General features: G+C 35.3%; 1 protein-coding gene across 2 annotated transcripts; it reads right to left on the reverse strand.

Moving 5' to 3' along the window:
• Nucleotides 1-9,808: 9,808 nt before the first annotated feature.
• Nucleotides 9,809-19,444, reverse strand: LOC117618746 (probable sodium/metabolite cotransporter BASS4, chloroplastic). Of its 2 annotated transcripts, none has more exons than XM_034348464.1 (15): nt 19,412-19,444; nt 18,210-18,385; nt 17,891-17,996; nt 17,666-17,773; nt 17,505-17,572; nt 16,516-16,594; nt 15,749-15,807; nt 15,565-15,633; nt 15,288-15,401; nt 15,069-15,090; nt 13,329-13,396; nt 11,833-11,918; nt 10,686-10,815; nt 10,322-10,423; nt 9,809-10,250 (listed from the first exon to the last, which is right to left on the reverse strand). In XM_034348464.1, exons 2-15 carry the CDS (start codon nt 18,375-18,377, stop codon nt 10,176-10,178), a joined length of 1,254 nt encoding a protein of 417 aa, XP_034204355.1. In that variant the 5' UTR covers nt 18,378-18,385; nt 19,412-19,444; the 3' UTR covers nt 9,809-10,175. The 2 variants fall into 2 exon arrangements, with proteins under 2 accessions (XP_034204355.1, XP_034204358.1); XM_034348467.1 differs by lacking the exon at nt 19,412-19,444 and adding an exon at nt 19,321-19,337.
• Nucleotides 19,445-19,690: the final 246 nt, after the last annotated feature.

The following is a 19,690-nucleotide window of genomic DNA, read 5'->3' on the forward strand; positions in this document are numbered from 1 at the left end:
ATTCCCCTGGCAGGTCTCGGGTGCCACGCAGTCTACCCGAGCCGCAAACTGGCGAAATCAGGGGACTATGATCAGCCTGTCCCGCCGGCAGATTTCTCGATGACACCAAGTCAACTCGAGTCGCTCTGGCAGGATGCAGGGGACCGTAGTCAGCCTGATCCGCAATCCTGGCAGGTCTCGGGGACACAGAGTCAGCCGAGCCGCAATCCTGGCAGGTCTCGGGACACCAAGTCTGCCGAGCCGCAAATCCTGGCACTCACGGTCCGAGCGTCCCCGGAACTCGTGAGGAAAAGTCAAGTGCACTGACATAAACTGAAATCGGACTGGATGCCCGTAGACATCGGTCCAACTGTGGGTAATCACCAAAGAAAATGGGTACGAGGTGGGTTTAAAATAAATTCCTTTAGAAAAATCCGATCAATAACTGAAATCTCAAATTGTGCTGCTATTTCATCTGTCATAAGCCTCAAACTCTGTTTTCTATAACTCTTTAACATGTGTAAGTAAGCAGCACAAAACTATGGAACTATTTCTGTACTAATTATGCTCTGAAACATAATAAAACTTACTCAAGATCAAATCAAGAAATTTATTCAAATAAACTCATTTTTAAAAACTTATTTATATAAAATCAATATAAAGTCACTTCTGAAATCTTATTTATAGAAATACTCTATATAACTCATTTATATAAAATCATTCATGAAAGAAAGTCCACTCACAGATGGTCTGAGCTAAATTGACCCTTCGAAGGTCCCGGCTGCGGGTCGACCGGACCTCTGGTGTCTTATTCGATTGATTTGGTGGAGAAACGAAGGAGAATTTCGAGCTGAAAAATCGGGTGGACTCAAACGAACCTCCGTCGGAAAACATGGTTTTTCGATCAGCTCAGGGCGGCCCAAGGGCGGAGGTCGGTCAGGTCTTGACGGCGAGAGGGAGGTGGAGCCGACGGTACCCTTGCCGGAGATCGGCTCAGCCTGTGTCGGCGGCTGGACGAGCTGGAAGGGAGGGGACCACGGGAGGTTTCGCGCGGGAGAGAGAGAGGGAGGAGAGAGAAAGTGACGGGGGAGAGGAGAGAGAAAGGGATAAAAATCTGACTTTTCTCCAAATTACCGTTTTGCCCTTCGGAATTTTTAGATCATATCTTCTTCGTTACAGCTCCGATTCGGGTCTACTCCGTGTCTACGAACTCGTTTTGCAGCGCTCTACGCAATGGCGTAAGCGAAATTCCCAAATTCTTTCTCGATTAAAAAGTCAAATTTTCCCCCATTAAAATATGCGAGGGCAAACTGATCTTTTTGCTAAAAGATATTTTCCTTACTTTTTAGATATTTTCTTTCTTTTTAGATATTTTGTTTTGGGTTATTACATTTAAAGCTACTTAATAAATAAATAAATAAATATGTATATATATACGCACACACACCATTCAACGATCCAACAATAAGACTTGTTTGTATATACTTCAAGATCGTATACCCCAAAAATCGCAAAAAACAAACATTCAGAGATCTAGTAACGGGACAAAACTTTTCGACAGTTATAAATGAAAAAGCACGATTTAATGGTTATTTTAACTCTATGGATACCACAAAATCTTATGTTATATTTAACGAAAATATAAATAAACTCTTAATTGTTAGTGAATATATTGTTTTGATGGCATATGCATTCTACGAAACTAGTTTCAACGATCCAACCGTCAAACTTGTTTTTTTATACTTCGAGATCATATACGCCAAAAATCGGAAAAAATAAACATTCATAGATCAAGTAACGAGACAAAACTTTTCGACGGTTATAAATGAAAAATCACTATTTAACGGTTATTTTAACTCCGATTTTGATGATTTTTTACAGCTACACTCCTTGACCCTATATGAATACAATGACTGAATTTGATCTTCAATTTAAAATATTTACACTAGTGGATACCACAAAATCTTATGTTATATTTAATGAAAATATAAATAAACTCTTAATTGTCAGTGAATATATTGTTTTGGTGGCATATGCATTCTACGAAACTAGTTTCAACGATCCAACCGTCAAGCTTGTTTTCTAATACTTCGAGATCATATACGCCAAAAATCGGAAAAAATAAACATTCATAGATAAAGTAACGGGACAAAACTTTTTGACGGTTATAAATAAAAAATCTTGATTTAACGGTTATTTTAACTCCGATTTTGATGATTTTTTACAGCTACACTCCTTGACCCTATATGAATACAATGACTGAATTTGATCTTCAATTTAAAATATTTACACTAGTGGATACCACAAAATCTTATGTTATATTTAACGAAAGTATAAATAAACTCTTAATTGTTAGTGAATATATTGTTTTGATGGCATATGCATTCAAAAAAAAACTAGTTTCAACGATCCAACCGTCAAACTTGTTTGTTTATGCTTCGAGATCATATACGCCAAAAATCAGAAAAAATAAACATTCAGAGATCAAGTAAGGGGACAAAACTTTTCGACGGTTATAATGAAAAATCACGATTTAACGGTTATTTCAACTCCGATTTTGATGATTTTTTACTGCTACACTCCTTGCCCGATATGAATACAATGAACTAATTCGATCATCAATTTAAAATATATATTTTCTAACAAAAACCCAATTCAAACAACAATAATATATTTTTCTAATAAAAATCCTATCCGATCTAAAATAATAAATTTAAAGCTACTTAATAAATGTATATACCGTTTAATTTCTTAAGTGTTATGCATACAAAATAAAAAACAAAAATAAATTGGTTTAGGTGACAAAATGTTTGGATTACGTCATGCAAAGATTTTAAAAAATAATTTTTTTATTTTATTTATTTTGATAAGGACTTTGAGCGACGAAGTTTACTTTTCGTCGCGCAAAGTCACTTTGAGCGACAAATTATTTTTCGTCGCGCAAAATTGGTCGCGCAAGACTTTGAGCGACGATGTATTGTCGTCGCGCAAAAGTTTGTCGCGCGAAGTGACTTTGCGCGACGAATTATTTTTCGTCGCGCAAAATTTGGTCGCGCAAGACTTTGAGCGACGAAGTTTCAAGTTTCGTCGCGCAAGGGGTTTTTTTTACTAGTGTGTAGAAGAACAAGTACACTGAACGCAATCCAATACATGAGTTACAGCATGGAAGTCTTTACTCACATGTCAAGTTGGAACTCATAAATTACAATGGTGCAAACTAATCCTTAGACCTGAGGCATCATAGATGTTTTGTGGCTATGTTGTTAATCTTTGAGGGCACTATACAGTCATGCTGAATTAGGTATAGCTTAAAGGTGCTCATCAAGATTCTCAATAGAGTCATGGAAGCAAATAAATGTACAACAAGGAATCTCTACTCTTAGTAAAGGAGAGAGAATACTCCAAGATATGATTGCTCAAATCGCTGCGCAGAGTTGTGGATAAGACTTGAAAGAAGAAGTCTTCAATTCTTACTAGGATAATCATATAAAATGAATGATTCACATTAGGATATTGACAATCGGATTCCATGATCTAAAAATGTGAATAAGGAGTATTGGCATACGAGAAGGATTCAATTGCATGGTCATTCCAATTTAGGTTCTTTCACAACGTCTCATTTACCTCGAATAACCGTAACTTGCTGCTAGGCGACAACCATGATTTATGGGTGTCCTTAAATTTAATTGTGGAATTTAATTCGTATATAATATCTAAGGAGTTGAGTGAACCCACTACCTTGCTAAAGAGAACCTACGGATCTGCACACCCAAAGAATGTGATTAGAGGTACAAATGAGGAGACACAAGTCAATGGTTGATAATCAAATATCAAAGTCAACAGTCAAAAGTCAATATGTTGACCGGAGCAATTGACCAAAGTCAAATAGTTTGACTGGGTCAATTAAGTAAGACTATAATTATAATTTAATAGTTAAATTATAATTAAAAGATTAATTATGGAATTAATATTGATATATAGAAATATTGTATTGGGCTTTTAAATATGATATAAAAGGAAATGGACAAAATAGCCCAAAAGGCTATTGGGCCCAAGGGATAAGTGGCATAAGATGACATAACTCATGGACCAAATGGAGCCCTAAATACCTACCCAATTGCCTTTTGTGTTGTCCTATATAAGCAAGTGTTGGAGAAAACCTAGCTAGGGTTTTTTGGTTTCCTAATTTGGTTGATGAGTGATCATCTTTGTATCTCATCTTCCATAAACTAAAAATTGGTCCAATCAAGAAGTAGACTAGCATCCATACTTCTTGATTGCCTTCTCTTCATCTCTAGGAGCATATGGTGTGGTGAGGTAGAGGACTCCAATCTTAGAGCCTTAAGGTGAATGAGTCAAAATCAAAACAAAAGGCTTTTCCAACAAAGGTGTTCATCCTTGAGAAATCAAGAAAAGGTCATTAAGGGTAAAGATCTATTCCCTTTTTCTTTTTTCTATTTGTGTTCAAAGAGACTAGGTAAGATACTTGGTTTAAAATGAAAAAGGTTTACCTCAACTAGTATAAACAAAATGAATCCGCCATTTAGAATTTTGTTGTTGTATAGGTTGTGGGTAAAGTTCATTTCCTAAGCAGTAGATGCATATTTCCTTCAATCATCAGAGGCATATTGTGGATGGTGAGTGGTCTCTGTCTCCATGGTTTGATTACACATGGGCTAAGAATCTTAGGTTTGAAAAGATTTCGTTTTTGTTATTCTTGGGGTTGAAAATTTACCTCATTGACCCTATAATAATTTTGTTTTTGGAGTTGTATTCCTCTTTTGTTAGTTTTTTTTTTTTTTTTTTTTTTTTTTTTTTTTTTTTTTGGGAGTTGTATTATTGCAATCCGATTATGGAATGTGGATAATATGGAAACTGAAATTTTTTTCAATGAACCGCTTAATTGATTATAGTCTTCAATTTGGGCTTCAATTTCTTCAGATTTTAGAGATCTCTCTTTAGGTTTATTTGGCTTGACTAGAAAGTTGGTATTTGATAGATTCTTGGTGAAAGTAATGTATACAGTTTTTCTTAATCTTATATCTCTTTTTGTTTAATTTCAGTATGCGAGAAGTGGGAAAAAGAAGGAATTTTACACCCAAATGCAATTGGACTAGGTTCGAGATGAATGGTCATGTCATGTGCTAGACTGGATTTGAGTTTGAACATTCTCCTTGTTGTTTTGGTAGTATTTTGCTTATATATATATGGATGATGGATGGATTTTGGTTTAATGGCAGGAGAACTCATAAGTTTACCTATATATGTATGTTTTTTGATGTTGCAATGGGAATATATATGAAATGGATGTGATGCCTCTATATTTTGAGACAGAACCCAAGTAAATGTGATGTGAAACATGGAAATTTCTTATCAGAAGGGTCAATAATATTTATAGAAAGTCAAACCATTTGTAGGCTTTCCACTTTAGCATAAACACAAAAAACGAAGGCATAGACCATAATTTGCCATAGCAGTAGCATCTTTTCTGATGCGGTAAGTCATAATACGCATAAGTATAATCAAAACCTTGATGCTATAATGAGTATTTAGCATCAGTGTTAATATATTCCCTGATGCTGCATAGGAGGTCAACGCCCTTTTGGCATATGGTAACAACTTACGCATCAGAGATTATGTAAATAGCGATGTCGTAAATAATCTTTAGCAACGGATAATATCCAAAGCATATGACTATATCATACGCATCGGTTCCCAATACTTCGATTCTTAGGTACCTTTAGCAACGGATATTATCCGTTGCTAAGAATCAATTTTCACATAGTGGTCTCTTGCAAGAACACAAAATCAAGGCTATGCTCCTTGAGGAAATTCCGAGGAGCCCTGAAAGTCCAGGGATTTCTAAGACCACGGACGTTCCAACTAAGAAGTTTCATGCATTTGGGTGGGACTGACCCACCAAATGGTCCTATGTTGAAGACTGTAACGAAAAAGGAGAATCGGGTTACCTCTAATTTGCTTAAGCAAAGGAGATGAGGCAATATCGGCAGTTTCAGAAAGCCTCTTAACATGACTTCAGCACACCCAACTAAAGTGGAAGATTTAGAAGATACAAAACCTTTTGGATGTGTAAAGTGTTTAGGGAGAAATTGTACTGGAGATTCGTTAGACAGAGCAAGGGAAAGCAAAGAAGCTTTTTAAAGGGCTCAAGTTTGGGTGATAGCAGGGGCTTATTAGCCATTAGATCAGAAATACCACATTGTCCATGAGGACATGTCAAAAAGCAATTGCTTAGTAAACATTTATGATTAAGTAACCATCGAAGCACCAGCAACTGCCGGTAACAACTGTATGAGATCCTCGCCATGAACCACTGGTTGTGTCACTGTATCAGGATGACCAACAGGGGAGAGAGGAGGCAGGAAATCTGAGAATGATCGGCCACTACCTTTACCCTGACGTGAACCGAAGAAAGGGGACATCTCAACAATATATTTCATCCAAGTACCATAGGGTTTTCCTTGCTCAACACATAGAGTATTTGGAGGCTGCGAAGAATCACTAGTCCCATGGAGAAGACAATCGTAATTATGGGAAAAAGCTGGAAGACGTTCATCGGTGAAATCCACCCAGCAAGGAGTGTCATGAGTAAAAAATATATTCATTCCCCTTAAAAGGAGAAAAACTCTCATGTAACAAAGATAACACTTTTTGCTATCCTCGGCCAATAATGCAATGATACGTAAGATAACTTTTCTACGTGTCATTGTGTTATTGGCCGGGGATAGCAAAACAGTGATATCCCTGTTACATGTAAGTTTTTTTTTAATCTCAAAAGAGGTTTATTATTATTATTATTATTGTTATATATAATAATTTTAATAATTTTATTTAAAATTAACAAAGTTAAGTCGCATGTCAAAAAAAACAAGGAAGAAACAGGTGGGACACAGTAAAAATAGATACATGAAAATTGACTCCCAATGTTGGCTACATATTAAGTTTTCTTACATCTCCTACAAATTTTTTGAAATCATTTAAGCTATTATATTATTCTAACCACATAACATTCACTTAATGTGCTTTCCCTTTTATCATTTTACTTAATGATTAGTTCTTTTTTTCCTTTATAAATAGGGTAGTGGAAATTCGAACTTGAAACCTTTTATAATCTAAAAAAGAAAAGTATCGCTAGACCAAATAACTAGTTGGTGATAATCTAACTCTTTGTAAATTAAACAAAACAAAACTCTTTGAAAATTAAACAATAAAGTCCTTTTTTATCAAAGTTAGAAAGGAAAATGGGGAAAACTCACACACACATATATTATGGGGGCTTAAATCGATGACCACTTGGAATCACACCAAAGAACTTGGCCAATCCAATTAGATTGGATTTCGAGTAAACAATTGCCTTGAAAAATTCGTGATTCTCTCAATGCAAGAGTCCTTAGAAATTAAACAAAGTCCAATTTCAAGTAACTATTTACCTTGAGCATTTCGTGATTCACTCGATGCAACACTTTAAGATAAAGTCTAGATACATGCAATCTCTCACCCTCAAAATAGAAGTATTTTATACTTACACCTTTTTAAAATTATTTAGGCTGAATTAATTATAGTGTCCCTTGACTACGATTAAATTTCACATTACCTCTTGAACCTCATGATGACTTACATTGCTTCCTTAAACAAAGTTTATTGTCAAGTCCGTAAATAAATATGTTAAAATCGATGAAGTGAGTCCTACATGGCTCCTCTAATTTTTTTTCATGCATGAGCCACATCAGTGACTTTGACGAAAAGTGACTTGATCATGGATTGTGGGGAAGGATAAAGTGAAACACGAAACATCTACTAATGGAACAAGACCAACATTGACTTATGTTATGGAAGCTGTGATGTTGCTTACACTTCTAACTCCGATTATTCATGATGGGAAATTGCTCAACTTTTGCTCCACATTTCGATCAAAAGACCTCCCGAAGCCGGTCCACGGTTGAGAACTTGTCTTACTGGACTGGACCCACGTTCCTTTCGACAACCCAATTTTCATATATATATATATATATATATATATATATTTCATACATATATACATATGATTATTATCAAAGTCATTCATGCAGCATGATGATGATTTGTCTAGGTAGCACAAAACAAACTAACAGAATACCAACATATATATATATATATATATATATTATTATTATCAAAGTCATTCATGCAGCATGATGATGATTTGTCTGGGTAGCACAAAACAAACTAACAGAATACCAAAAGAAAAATATGTGTGTATATATATATATATATATAAGTTCTATAATATCTAACCCCACATTAAAACAAAAGCATCACATATAAAATACTAATTAATTAATTAATTAGTGATTGATGGATCAGCTTTTTGCTTATGTAAGCATCTTTCTCTTAGTTTGTGGATCAGCCAATGCTCAAGCAACCCAGTTCTGTGCTTATGCCTGGAATGAATTCAGCAATTGCCTGAGGTTTGTTACAGGCTTATATTCTGACCCCTCAGCCCAGTGTTGTGAGTCGATGAGGACATTGAACATGAAGGCCAAAAGTGGTGGGGTAGCTCCTCGGAATATATGTCAGTGCATTGAGGACATGGCTTCTGTATATGGAATTCCTTTTGTAGCCTCCATTATCCAAGATCTTCCCACGAAATGCAATGAGCATCTTAGTTTTCCTATTTCTAATAGCATGAATTGCACCCAGTAATACTCTCTCTCTCTCTCTCTCTCTCTCTCTCTCTCTCTCTCTTCAGCCCTTGTCAATTATGTGGGTATTGGTATGGTTAATTATGTTGGGTTTCATGTTAAAATCCGTTATCAAGTACTCTCAAAATAGAAAATGGGATTATCTAGAATGGAGTAGTTGATCCAATTCCGATTTCTTGATTTCCTTGTGTAAGTTTCTAGATTCATGACTTTTCCGACTCCTGTAAATAAATACTCTACCAAAACAATATCAATTTAGTCACCAACATCGGTGGCACATGATGAGTGGCTAAAGGCACTATTACTGGTGCATAATAGTACAATGTGGTTGTTAGCTATTATTGTCTTCTTGTAGTCATCGGTATAATAATTATCTAACTTGATCTCATAAATAATTAGTAAGGTAACCAGTATAAGCAGCCACTGGTTGATCTCTTCATATACTAGTAGGAAATTGAAAATAAATAAATAATGTAAAACAATGTTCTTGCTACACTAGGCATTAGTTAATGTGTACTTCTCTTGACGTCTTAAATTTGCGAGAAATATTTATAGAATATATATATATGCCCCTCGTAAAGTCAATACTGCAGCACACCCTGAAATTATATTCAATATGCCTCTCGTAAAGTCAATGGTGCTGCTCACCGGATTGCCCAATTTAGTCTTCGTGAACGAGGCTCTGGCTCAATGTATTTAGCATATATGATACTCTTTCCTGTCTCAAAATTTTATTCTGAAGATTTCGAAGAACGAGGCTCTGGCTCAACGTATTTAGCATATATGGTACTCTTTCCTGTCTCAAAATTTTATTCTGAAGATTTTAATGAGGTTACATGCCGACTCTATTGTATTTGGAATTTGTTTCCAATGAAGTCATCAGGACAGAGTAATGATGCATGACATTATTTCCGCCTACTCCTTACAAGGGTTTGAATTGAGAATAATCATGTGTCCTCTGCCGATCAGTATTGCGCTTTGCAACGTACACATGTCTAACACGTGATTGGCCCACATGTCTAACAACGGGAAATAAAACATTTTCTGTGTTTCAATTCAATGTTTTCTTATTTGCCAAAGAAAAAAAAATTCAATGTTTTGTTAATTTTCTACGTCCACGTGGATGCTTGAAAAGAGAGTGAATTCAGAGTCGCTTTGGGCGACTCGGAATAGCTTTGCTCCTTGACCACAATAGTCATTTGAAGTAATTACTTTTACAAGGTACATTTCAAAACACAAGATCTCTCTCTCTCTCTCTCTCTCTCTCTCTCTCTCTCTCTCTCCCGACTGACACGTGGCAACTAAAGAGAGAGACATCTCACTGCACAATCATGTCGAACTCAACCCTTTCGAAGAAGTAAAGAGCTGACTATTTACTTGCCACCATAACAAAGAGAAAGCACGCTGAGCATTGTACTGTCGAGAGGTCGAGAGGTCGACAGGTCCTTCCAATACTCAAGATACCTTCGTACACATGAGCCACATTTCCAGTACTCAAGATACCTTTGTACTGTCAGTCGAGAGGTCCTTCCGAAGCCAGAAGTTAACAAGAAACGAGTCAATAATAATCTGCATCAGTAAAATTATTTGTCAGTTAAAGAAAATTTAAGAAGATACGGATGAATGGACGTAAGAAGAACCTGATTTAAGTGTGCTGCAACACAAGGAACAACAAGCAAACCAGATTCACCCAGTGCACCACCAAGTTGCTCCACTACAGCCACCATTACAGGCAGAGTTTTCTGTGAAAAGCATGCCAAGGCATCAACAATCATTGATTGCATTAAAGAAAAAAACTACTGATTTTGTTAAGCTGTTGCTTCTTACAAAGTCAAAAGTTGACTGGTATCCTAAACAAAATAGTCACTTAGGCCTACAAGAGATCTAAGTCACAACTTCTGGGGAGTTCAAGCGTTGGAGATAACATATTTCAATACTGGCTAGAGAAAGTAAAAGTTTGAAAAGAACGATAATTTTTTAGTTGAAGGTATGCATATCTCTCACCTGGCTCGCAACAAGGAGAACAGCATTGGCATTTTCTTCCTTGGAAAACACTGATCGACTGCCACCAGAGACAGCTGAGATGCCCTTTAGAGCAAGAGCATTAAAGGCTAACAAGATGAGGTGCAGAAGTCTGCAATAAAAGAAGAGAGATCTTTTTAGTAGGCTAATGCATTTGAGCCCATCAAGTTTCTAAGACACCTATATTGTGTGCAATCCAAATACATCACATATCGTTTGCTTTTAAGTGTGGTTCATTAGAACATCTTCAGCCAAAGAATGTCAAGCAAATCTACTCATTTGAGCGCACTAAGGGTTTAAAGGATACTGGATACAAGTCCAATAAAGAAGACCCAGAGTAACAATTTGGATTCAATATTTTTGAGAAGAAACAAACCTTTTATAATGCTAACAAAAATTACAGTACCAGTGGACAAGGTGTGCAGTCTAAGAACGTACAAAAAACAAAAGGAAGAAAAAGAACAGACATAGAACTAGTGTATCAAAAATAGAATAATATTGAACCCAAGAAGCCCCCCAAGCACTTCTACAATTTGGCTTCGATATCAATTCTACTGGCCAAAGACCAAGATATTCTCAAGCAATATTTATTGTAAGTAAAGTATTATTGCTTCCAAATTGAAACATGTGAACAAAAATATAAACTAAAACTTCAACGTGTGAAATAGCTCCATTCAATGAGAATGAAAGTAGAAATGAGGTCGCCGATTGTGATAGACTTTAAGCTAGGTGGGCAAGATTGGTCTAGTCAAATCTACGCCATGTAGCATGTAAGTTTGCATAAGCATGCACTGTCCCCTCGGGTTAGTAGGGGCCCCCATACACTATGAGTGGGAAAAAAAAAGAGGTAGAAATGATGTCTTACACCCTACAGACTAGTTAATCTTTGAGAAAGCATCATACATGTCCCTAAAGATTCAGCACCAAGTTTAGATATTTTCAAAGTTTCTGAAGGAGGATTTCTCACCTAAAACATTCTGCATGAAAAGAACTAGACTGGCTAGAAGTTCCTAGAAATAAACTTAAAAAGCAAAGACAAAAATAATTCAAATTTGTACTATTGCATTAAAGCATTAAACTAGTGAGAACAAGAAGAAATTTTTTTTGAAAATTAGGGTGAAGATCATACACTCCCATTCCAATAGCCACAAGAAAAACTGGAGGCTTAACCATCAACAGCAGTGACCTCGACCTACTAACTTGTATCCATGGCACCTGAATAACCATCAGATGTTTAAAAGTTTACAACATCTGCAATTTAAAACTTTAAGAGAAATAAAGATGTCCTACAAGAACCAAAGACAACACACATTTCCCAAAATAATTTAAGTTTCAGCTAGGATCTGTACATTTTAGTATTTGAACTGGCTTGGGGCAACATGTTAACTTCCACATTCTGAAGAAATGAGAACATTGTGACACAAGAATTTAACAATTTTTTTTCCATTTAACATAATGATCGTATCACCAGAACATCATAAATAAATTAATGAAACATGAGAATGAACTACGTACCAAATCAGCAATGAATAAACAGAATGCAGTATAATAGACTTTGAAAACATAACCACCACCAGAACATTTTTCTTTTTTGACAAGTAAATTTCATTCCCAAAAATCAAGAATTACAACACCAAAAGCTCAGTACAAAATAGACCATAACAGCAACCAAACATATACAATTATGGTCTCAGGTTGTTCAAAAACTTCATATAAAAATGAAAAGGTTCCTCGTTTTCTTTAAGGACTGGATGCACAAAATAGAATGCTTGAGGACCCTGGGGCCTACACATCCTTTAAGCATCTGTTGGTTTCTTTCCATATGCATCCACAATGAAGCAATCAGCCAACACTCATGAAAGCCCTGCTAACTCTAAACCCCTCAAAGCCCATAACAAATCCACTACTTGACATGTATCCCAGTTATGCAGATATTTGAAAAAGGGAATGTCCCAAACCATATCCTTGCCGAAAAGACTGAAACTCAAAAATCACGGCAAATTTGCTTTTATGCAATATTGTGAAGTACACGGGGAAGACATCTGCCATGGATGATCCCCGCACCAGACATCTGACAAAAGGCGAACCAGGCCACCATCCCCCCCACCTTAGACCTAATGAGTTTGTAAACTCTGTAAGAAGCATCCAACCCTTTCCCGATACCTTCTCAACACCTATCCTAAAACATTTGCACATTGTGCATCTTTGCTAGGTACCATCCCCTGACCCAACAACAAATAAGTGGGAAAGCATCAGTCTGATCTAAGCTCTTCTTTATTTGAGTTTTTTTTTTTTATGCCAAATACCAGAAGATCCCAGTATCCTTAAAATGGACTAATACTTAAACTTCAGAAGACCCGGGAGGGAGAAACATTACTCTGCAAGAATGATAATTATATAAAACACAAATTTCATTGAAACCAGAAGAATAGTGCCCAAGAATACGTCAACTGATAAACCACAATATTGCAGCAATGGGCTACATATCCAAACAACCTACACAGTCATAAAAGCCTTGTACATAAACTAACAAATATCATGGTGAAGAGGAAAGTAAAATAGTACGACAGAATAACCAAAATTAAAAAGTAAATAGAAAAATATAAACCAGGATATTGGTCTTACTAAACTGAGGAAGACTGCACTGATCTTAGAAAGAAGCTTACGGTTTTGATCAACAAAGTCTGCAACACCTGTAATGGACATTTAATGAGGACTGACTAACAAAAGATAAAGTGTTCAGACATTAGAAAATTGACTAAAATACTGATCTTTTTAAAGTTTAGCATGGATGTCAGAATTCATCCTGTTAGTTTAATCAAATTATGGTTTCTATACCAGATCAAGCTTAAAATAGAGGTTATTCCAACCCAACATCATTCTACATTCATATGTGGGTTAGCTTTGTAACTATTTCAATCAGAAGAACCTATAGACTCAAGAGTGTTTCTGGTATGTTCGAGGCTAAGCTTTGATGGTGAGAGAACCATTAAAAATTTCTAATGGGTGTGGACAGATATCCCTCATTCCAATGCTGAAAATTCCTGTCCATTTCACCAGTGGATGAAGGCCTTAGGCTTGACAATGTAAAATGGTAAGTCTCTCACTGATTCTTAACCTATTGCAAAGTGTGCGAGTTTTTTATACAATCAAATCAAGATTTTGAAATTTTAAGAAATGTGTAGTGAATCACGAGTAGGACTGTAGTTTCTCAAGAGTAGTATAAGAAACAGTAGTTTGTGATTTAGGAAGTGGAAGTTTGGGAGTTTTAAAATTGTAACGTTTGGATACGTTTTCGGAGAATGTTTCTGAGTATATTTTCTGAAAATGAAAATGAGAAAACGAATTTGCATTTTCAGGATTCAAAAATGTGTCTGGTAGATTAATTGGAAAACAGATTCGGAAAATAAAAATAGTGAAAACATGTCTGGTAGGGCAATTTGAGAATAATAACATGTGAGTTATTTTTCAAGTATATTTTTGCTAATTTTTGTTCTAAAAAAAAAAGAAGTTAATAATACAGGCTAAAAGTATTATAAACGATGAAAAATGTATAATTTGAGAATAATAATGTATAATTAAAATAAAATAAAATTTCTAATGTTAGAAAAACCTAGATAATAAAATTCAATTATCTTCAATTTAAAATAAATATGAAATTGAATATTATATGATGGTTTTATCATAAAATTAATATACACTGGTGTAACAAAATAAAATAATGAAGTGCAACAAAAAAATAAAAAATGAAAAATGAAAAGCAATCAGACCAATACACTGGGTAGAAAATGAAAACAATAATTTGGTTTTTCAGTTTTTGTACATGAGTTTGAATTTGTTTTTAGAAAACGAATTCCAGTGAAAATGAAAATGACATACCGAATGCAGTTTTGGTAGAAAATGAAAACGGGGCCTTGAAAGCATTACTGAACGGCCCCTAAAAGACTTTCCGGTACTCTTACATTTAGAAATTATTGATATTGTTGTCCATCTGAAAAACTCAGAGGCCAATCGTGCAATCTCCATTCTAGAATAGTATGTTAAGCATAAAGTTAATATCAGGGTGCGATGTCACTATTTCACATCAATCGTTTTGTGTGTGAGGCCACACATGCACATGCATTTGATGTTTATATACAATGATTGTACTTGTGTACATATGCATAGTGTACGTATGTCTGCGTATCTATAAGAAATTATTTAGAATGAGACTGATAGCCTGAACTGTATTGTGCCTCATTCTTAGTACTCAGTAAACAAATACCATTCAGGTCCTAAAATTCATATGAAGTTATTGGCTGCCACAAAAACAGTCCAGAAAATTAGACAACACCCGAAACAGAAAGAAGATAATGAAATACTCACCTCTGAAGGATTCTCGAAAAATCTGTTCAAGGAAAGGACAAGTAACTATGAAAACGATAAAACACCAAAGAGAGTATATAATGTATCTTTTCAAGAGGCAAACTAAATGATTTCTATAAAAAGGTAAGAAAATGGGAATATTGAAAAACACATCTATGCTTACTTCAGTAAATAGTTGATAAATCAGAAAGTCAGTTTTGTTAGAAAGGAATTGATTACCTTCCCCAAGATTAGGGGGATCAACAATGTTAGAACAAGACTTTTGAACAGTTGCTTAGTTGGAACAGATACACCAACTCCACCAGCTATGTATTTTGATATAGAAAATGGGACCTATAAAGGGGATATGGTGTTAGCATATGCTTAATGAGATCAACTAGAGAACTAAATCAGTTGCTGTAAGCCATACAGAGAAAATGCTGTTGTATCAATCCGATTCTATATAAATAAGTGAATGCAAATAAAAATTGAGAACACTTGGGACTAGAAAACTCACAATCAAAATTCCTAAAAGGTTACTGATCACAGTAATGGCAAGAGCAAGAGCAGAATTGGCCCCTGCAAGCTGCATTTGAAGAACACAAACTTTTAGCCAAGCCCAAAACCTAGTACATACTGCTAAAACAATAGCAGGAAAATGAAAATGTTCAACTAAGATCAAAGACAAAGGAATTAGCAACCTGAGCAAGTGCCACTCCACTTGATAGTGTAGTTGGCATACAACAAAATATTGCAAGCCCTACAACAATCAAGAAACTACTTTCAATTAAGATTCAGGAATAACAGATGAATGATTCACCATGATTCTGCAAATTCCAAGCTAACTTACACAACAAAATTAAGTATTTGCAATCAAGCAACAACAAACAACCAAAAAAAATCTGCAGTGTTTAAGCTTAGCTGTTTTGCTAAAACGAGCAACCCTAAACGCTATACCCATACTCAAGCACCTAAATACCATACTCAACCCTAAAAAGTTTTTGTCATTGCTTTGTCCAATGGCCATAGTTAGTGATACTAAGTCACCTACTATCAGATTCTTGTCATAAATTTCTATCGCATGGAAAATATCAATTTAAAAGAAGGATAATTCTCCAATTTTCATAGCCAGATAGGATCTCTCACAAAAAATTAAGCTCTGTCATTGAAGCAAGCTATAAACCGCACATGCTTAGGGGTGATTGAGCTAATTTAGTTGATTTGATTGAGCTCATTTGGATGACTTCTAGGGCTATACAGGAATTTTTCATTGAATTCAAATTTATTTGTTTATGGTATATAAGGCAATGTAAACTTTTTTAGAAGAAACCACAATTTCATTAGGAACTTTCATACACAACAGGCCTGAAACTTCACAGTAATTTCATTCAGAATTTGTCGAATATTTAAATAACAGAATTGCCCTCTCAACCAACACTACAGGTGAAAATAAATTCAATTGCCAAACCTCTAACAAACTCTGGAGGTTGGAGCTGCAGTTGCAATATTATCCTCGAAAAATATGGAGTAAATAAAAGAATGGAGACCTGAATCATGGAGAGGATTAGCAATATGTAACAGATCTAGCTAGCATTAATGAAATGTCAATGCAAGTGGTATCCATAAGCCTCAATTTAAAAATGGCATAGGGATTAATTATATAATAACATATTCAGAAGCAATGGAAAATCAATGCAATCCACAAATCTCAGTTTAAAGTAGATAAAGTATCAGTTAGGAAAAAGAAAAAAATCAAGTAACACATTTTAAAGAAAAAAAATGAAGATAAACGAGCTCTCAGTTATGAGATATTGCCTCAACATTTTTCACCAATCTACAGATATTAAGGCATATAAGACTGTAGCTTGTTATAAGAAACAATAGAGATTCAATCATTGTGCCAGTCAGCAGGCAACTTGAAATAGGAGAGGTCAATGGAGACAAGGCATTATATTAGTTAATCCGAAGTCATATTTTTCAGTCGCAATGCTAAACACATGAGATATACACAATACATAAATGATAAAGCATAGCATAAGTTTAAACCACTGGATGCAATAACGTTTTAATAAAAGATTACATCAGTTTCTCCATTTTTCCCAAACATCTAAAGGAACAAAAGCATGTCCTTAAAACATTTTCAAATACAGTTATAATTGATAAGAAAGAAGTTTTTAAAAGCAACATATAAAATACAGAAATAGAGACATTGATCCACTCAATACCATGAAATGGATGCCGTATAAAGACATGTACCAAATCTGTCTTTCATGTCTGAGTCTAGTAAGTATAGAGTTATCAACAATAACATCTATTCAAACGCAGGCCCTCTATGCATTGCATACTAGTGTAAGATATGTGTGTGTATGCGCGTGCAGCTGCATGTCCATGTGCGTGCTCGTGAGCGTGTACCCAAGAACATGCAAAAGAGAAGGACATGGGACATTGAGGTCATACTAGCCCGAAGATTCCGGCAGGCCATGCTTGTGCAGCTGCAACAATTTCTCCAGTGTGCAAGGTCAACCCTGTAGAATCACATTGAACAAATTAGGCCCATTATTAGCATAAAATAAAGAAAAATCAAACAGATTGGAACCAGAGAAATGCAGAATTCTAACCTGAGATGATAAAAATCCCAAACGTGCTAAATTTTGACAAAGAATACGTATCAGCCAGACAACCTAGACTAGGATTTGCCATCCCTAAAGCTACTCCACCAACAAGAGCTGCATATAATATTGCACAGACATTTATCAATAAACAATACTAAACAACATGAGGAATGTGATTAATTATGATAACACTGTGAAAACACAAAACTTTCAACAAAACATAGAAGTCACCTAAGGGAAGAAAATTATTCGCCACGAAATTCGACAATGGTTTAGCCCAACTCAAGCCCTTCACTGAACCAGAATCGTTATGAGCTTTCTTTCCATCACCATCTATCTGAAAAAACATTCACATTTCTTTAAACAAGATGATTAGACAGAACATATAATTTTGAGATTTATCATTTGGGTACCTAAATCCTAAATCAAATTATCACAAATTTCCTTCAGAAATTTAAATTACACTATAACCATGTCCAAACACCAAGACAGCAAAATTAGAATCATTATTGGTGAGTTACCAAACAGCGCACAAACAAGTAAACAGAACCTGATCGGACTGTTGGCAAGCTTTGACGGGTTTCGAAATGGAGCGGCTAAGTTGAAAATTGAAACGGAATGCCGCATGTTTGGACGGAAAATGTGGGATTCGGTGAGCAAACGGCAACAATTTGGCGGGTCGAGGTGTGAGAATTAGGGCATGGATGGTTCCCGCCATGGGAATTACTGCAAAAGTCAAAACGTGTCACTCTCTTTTTGCTTTTCCTTTTCCTTTTTGTTATCAGAAGGAAAAACGGGTGAATTAAGAAAGAGGAATGCTACTCTTTAAATAGTCTATATTTTTTGGTAATAAAAATTAAATTAATATATGTTGGGCTCATAGTATTTTTTTCTCATTTAACAAAGTAGTTTTTAAGGGGTTTTTTTTTTTTTTTTTTTTTTTTTTGGGGGTAATGGGGGAGTTAGTTGTTTGGATGGAAGATGGCCATGTTTGGTTGTCTTCTATTTTTTTTTTATAATCAAAATAAATTTCATTAGATAAACTTTAATAGCACAATTAAAGACATCAACATGACATATAAAGCACCAAGAGAGCAACAAACTAACATGAGAAAAACAAAAAAACAAAATTAGAGCGGAAAAAAGTCGCATTAAAACTAAGAAAAATTAGGTTTTAGACATAATTAACTTTATTAATTAGTTTGTAAGATATTGGATATTTTGGTTTTAGTTTTAATACCTAGGAAAAAACTACTATTTTGGATTAGCCCAAAGAGAGGTCCAGATTCGTTGGGTCAGGTAAAAAATAACAACTAATAAGACAATTCTACCCTTCTGATAAGACAATTCTACCCTTCTGGTACAATTCTACAATGGCACATGTAGTAATTTTAGGGTTGTTGGATGTCCTTTTGGTAAAATTAGGTGGCTTTGGTTTTATATTAATTAAACAAAATTAATTATCTTTCTTCCAAATTAGTTAAGTTTTTTATGGGTTACAACTAAAGAGCCCTTAAAACTAACCCACATCACTACAATAATTAACCATAAGTGCAAACAAAGCCCACAAACCCAATATGACCTAAACCTTAAACCAACCCATGAGCCTAATTGAACCCTCCCACCTCCATCTGAAGAACTGCAATCGCGGCCACACCTACCACTGCATTCGTAACAGATCTAGAAAAAATATGATTTCCATCTATCTACCTGCAAATAATAGCCAACAAATAACGAAAACAAGAACTTTACCAAAGAACAATTGAGTGATTTGCAACAACCTTCGTTAAAGACAATGTAGAACCAAAAGAGAACATGAGCGGTCTTAGAGAGCGAGTTTTGGGAGAAAGATTTGATTGAGAATATAGACTAAAATGAGTGATGGGGAACTTCAATCTGAGCATGACCCAGAAGAAATCACCACAAAAGGGGCTTCTTATTCAAAACGTCCAGGTGAATTATTCACTAATCCAAAAGGAAAGGACAAGAAGAGAGGAGGGAGAGGAGAGGCAGTGAAAACTTCTTTCTCCT

Source organism: Prunus dulcis, chromosome 2 (genome assembly GCF_902201215.1).
Source record: "Prunus dulcis chromosome 2, ALMONDv2, whole genome shotgun sequence".
Taxonomy (NCBI): domain Eukaryota; kingdom Viridiplantae; phylum Streptophyta; class Magnoliopsida; order Rosales; family Rosaceae; genus Prunus; species Prunus dulcis.

What these genes read in the sequence shown, in the direction of transcription:
- LOC117618746 (XM_034348464.1), bottom strand. Translation starts at nt 18,377, where the DNA reads ATGGCGGGAACCATCCATGCCCTAATTCTCACACCTCGACCCGCCAAA. An exon ending in GTGGAGTGGCACTTGCTCAG is followed by an intron (nt 15,634 to 15,748) that starts GTTGCTAATTCC and finishes CTTCAAATGCAG; the next exon opens with CTTGCAGGGGCCAATTCTGC. An exon ending in TTGCAGCACACTTAAATCAG is followed by an intron (nt 10,251 to 10,321) that starts GTTCTTCTTACG and finishes TTACTGATGCAG; the next exon opens with ATTATTATTGACTCGTTTCT.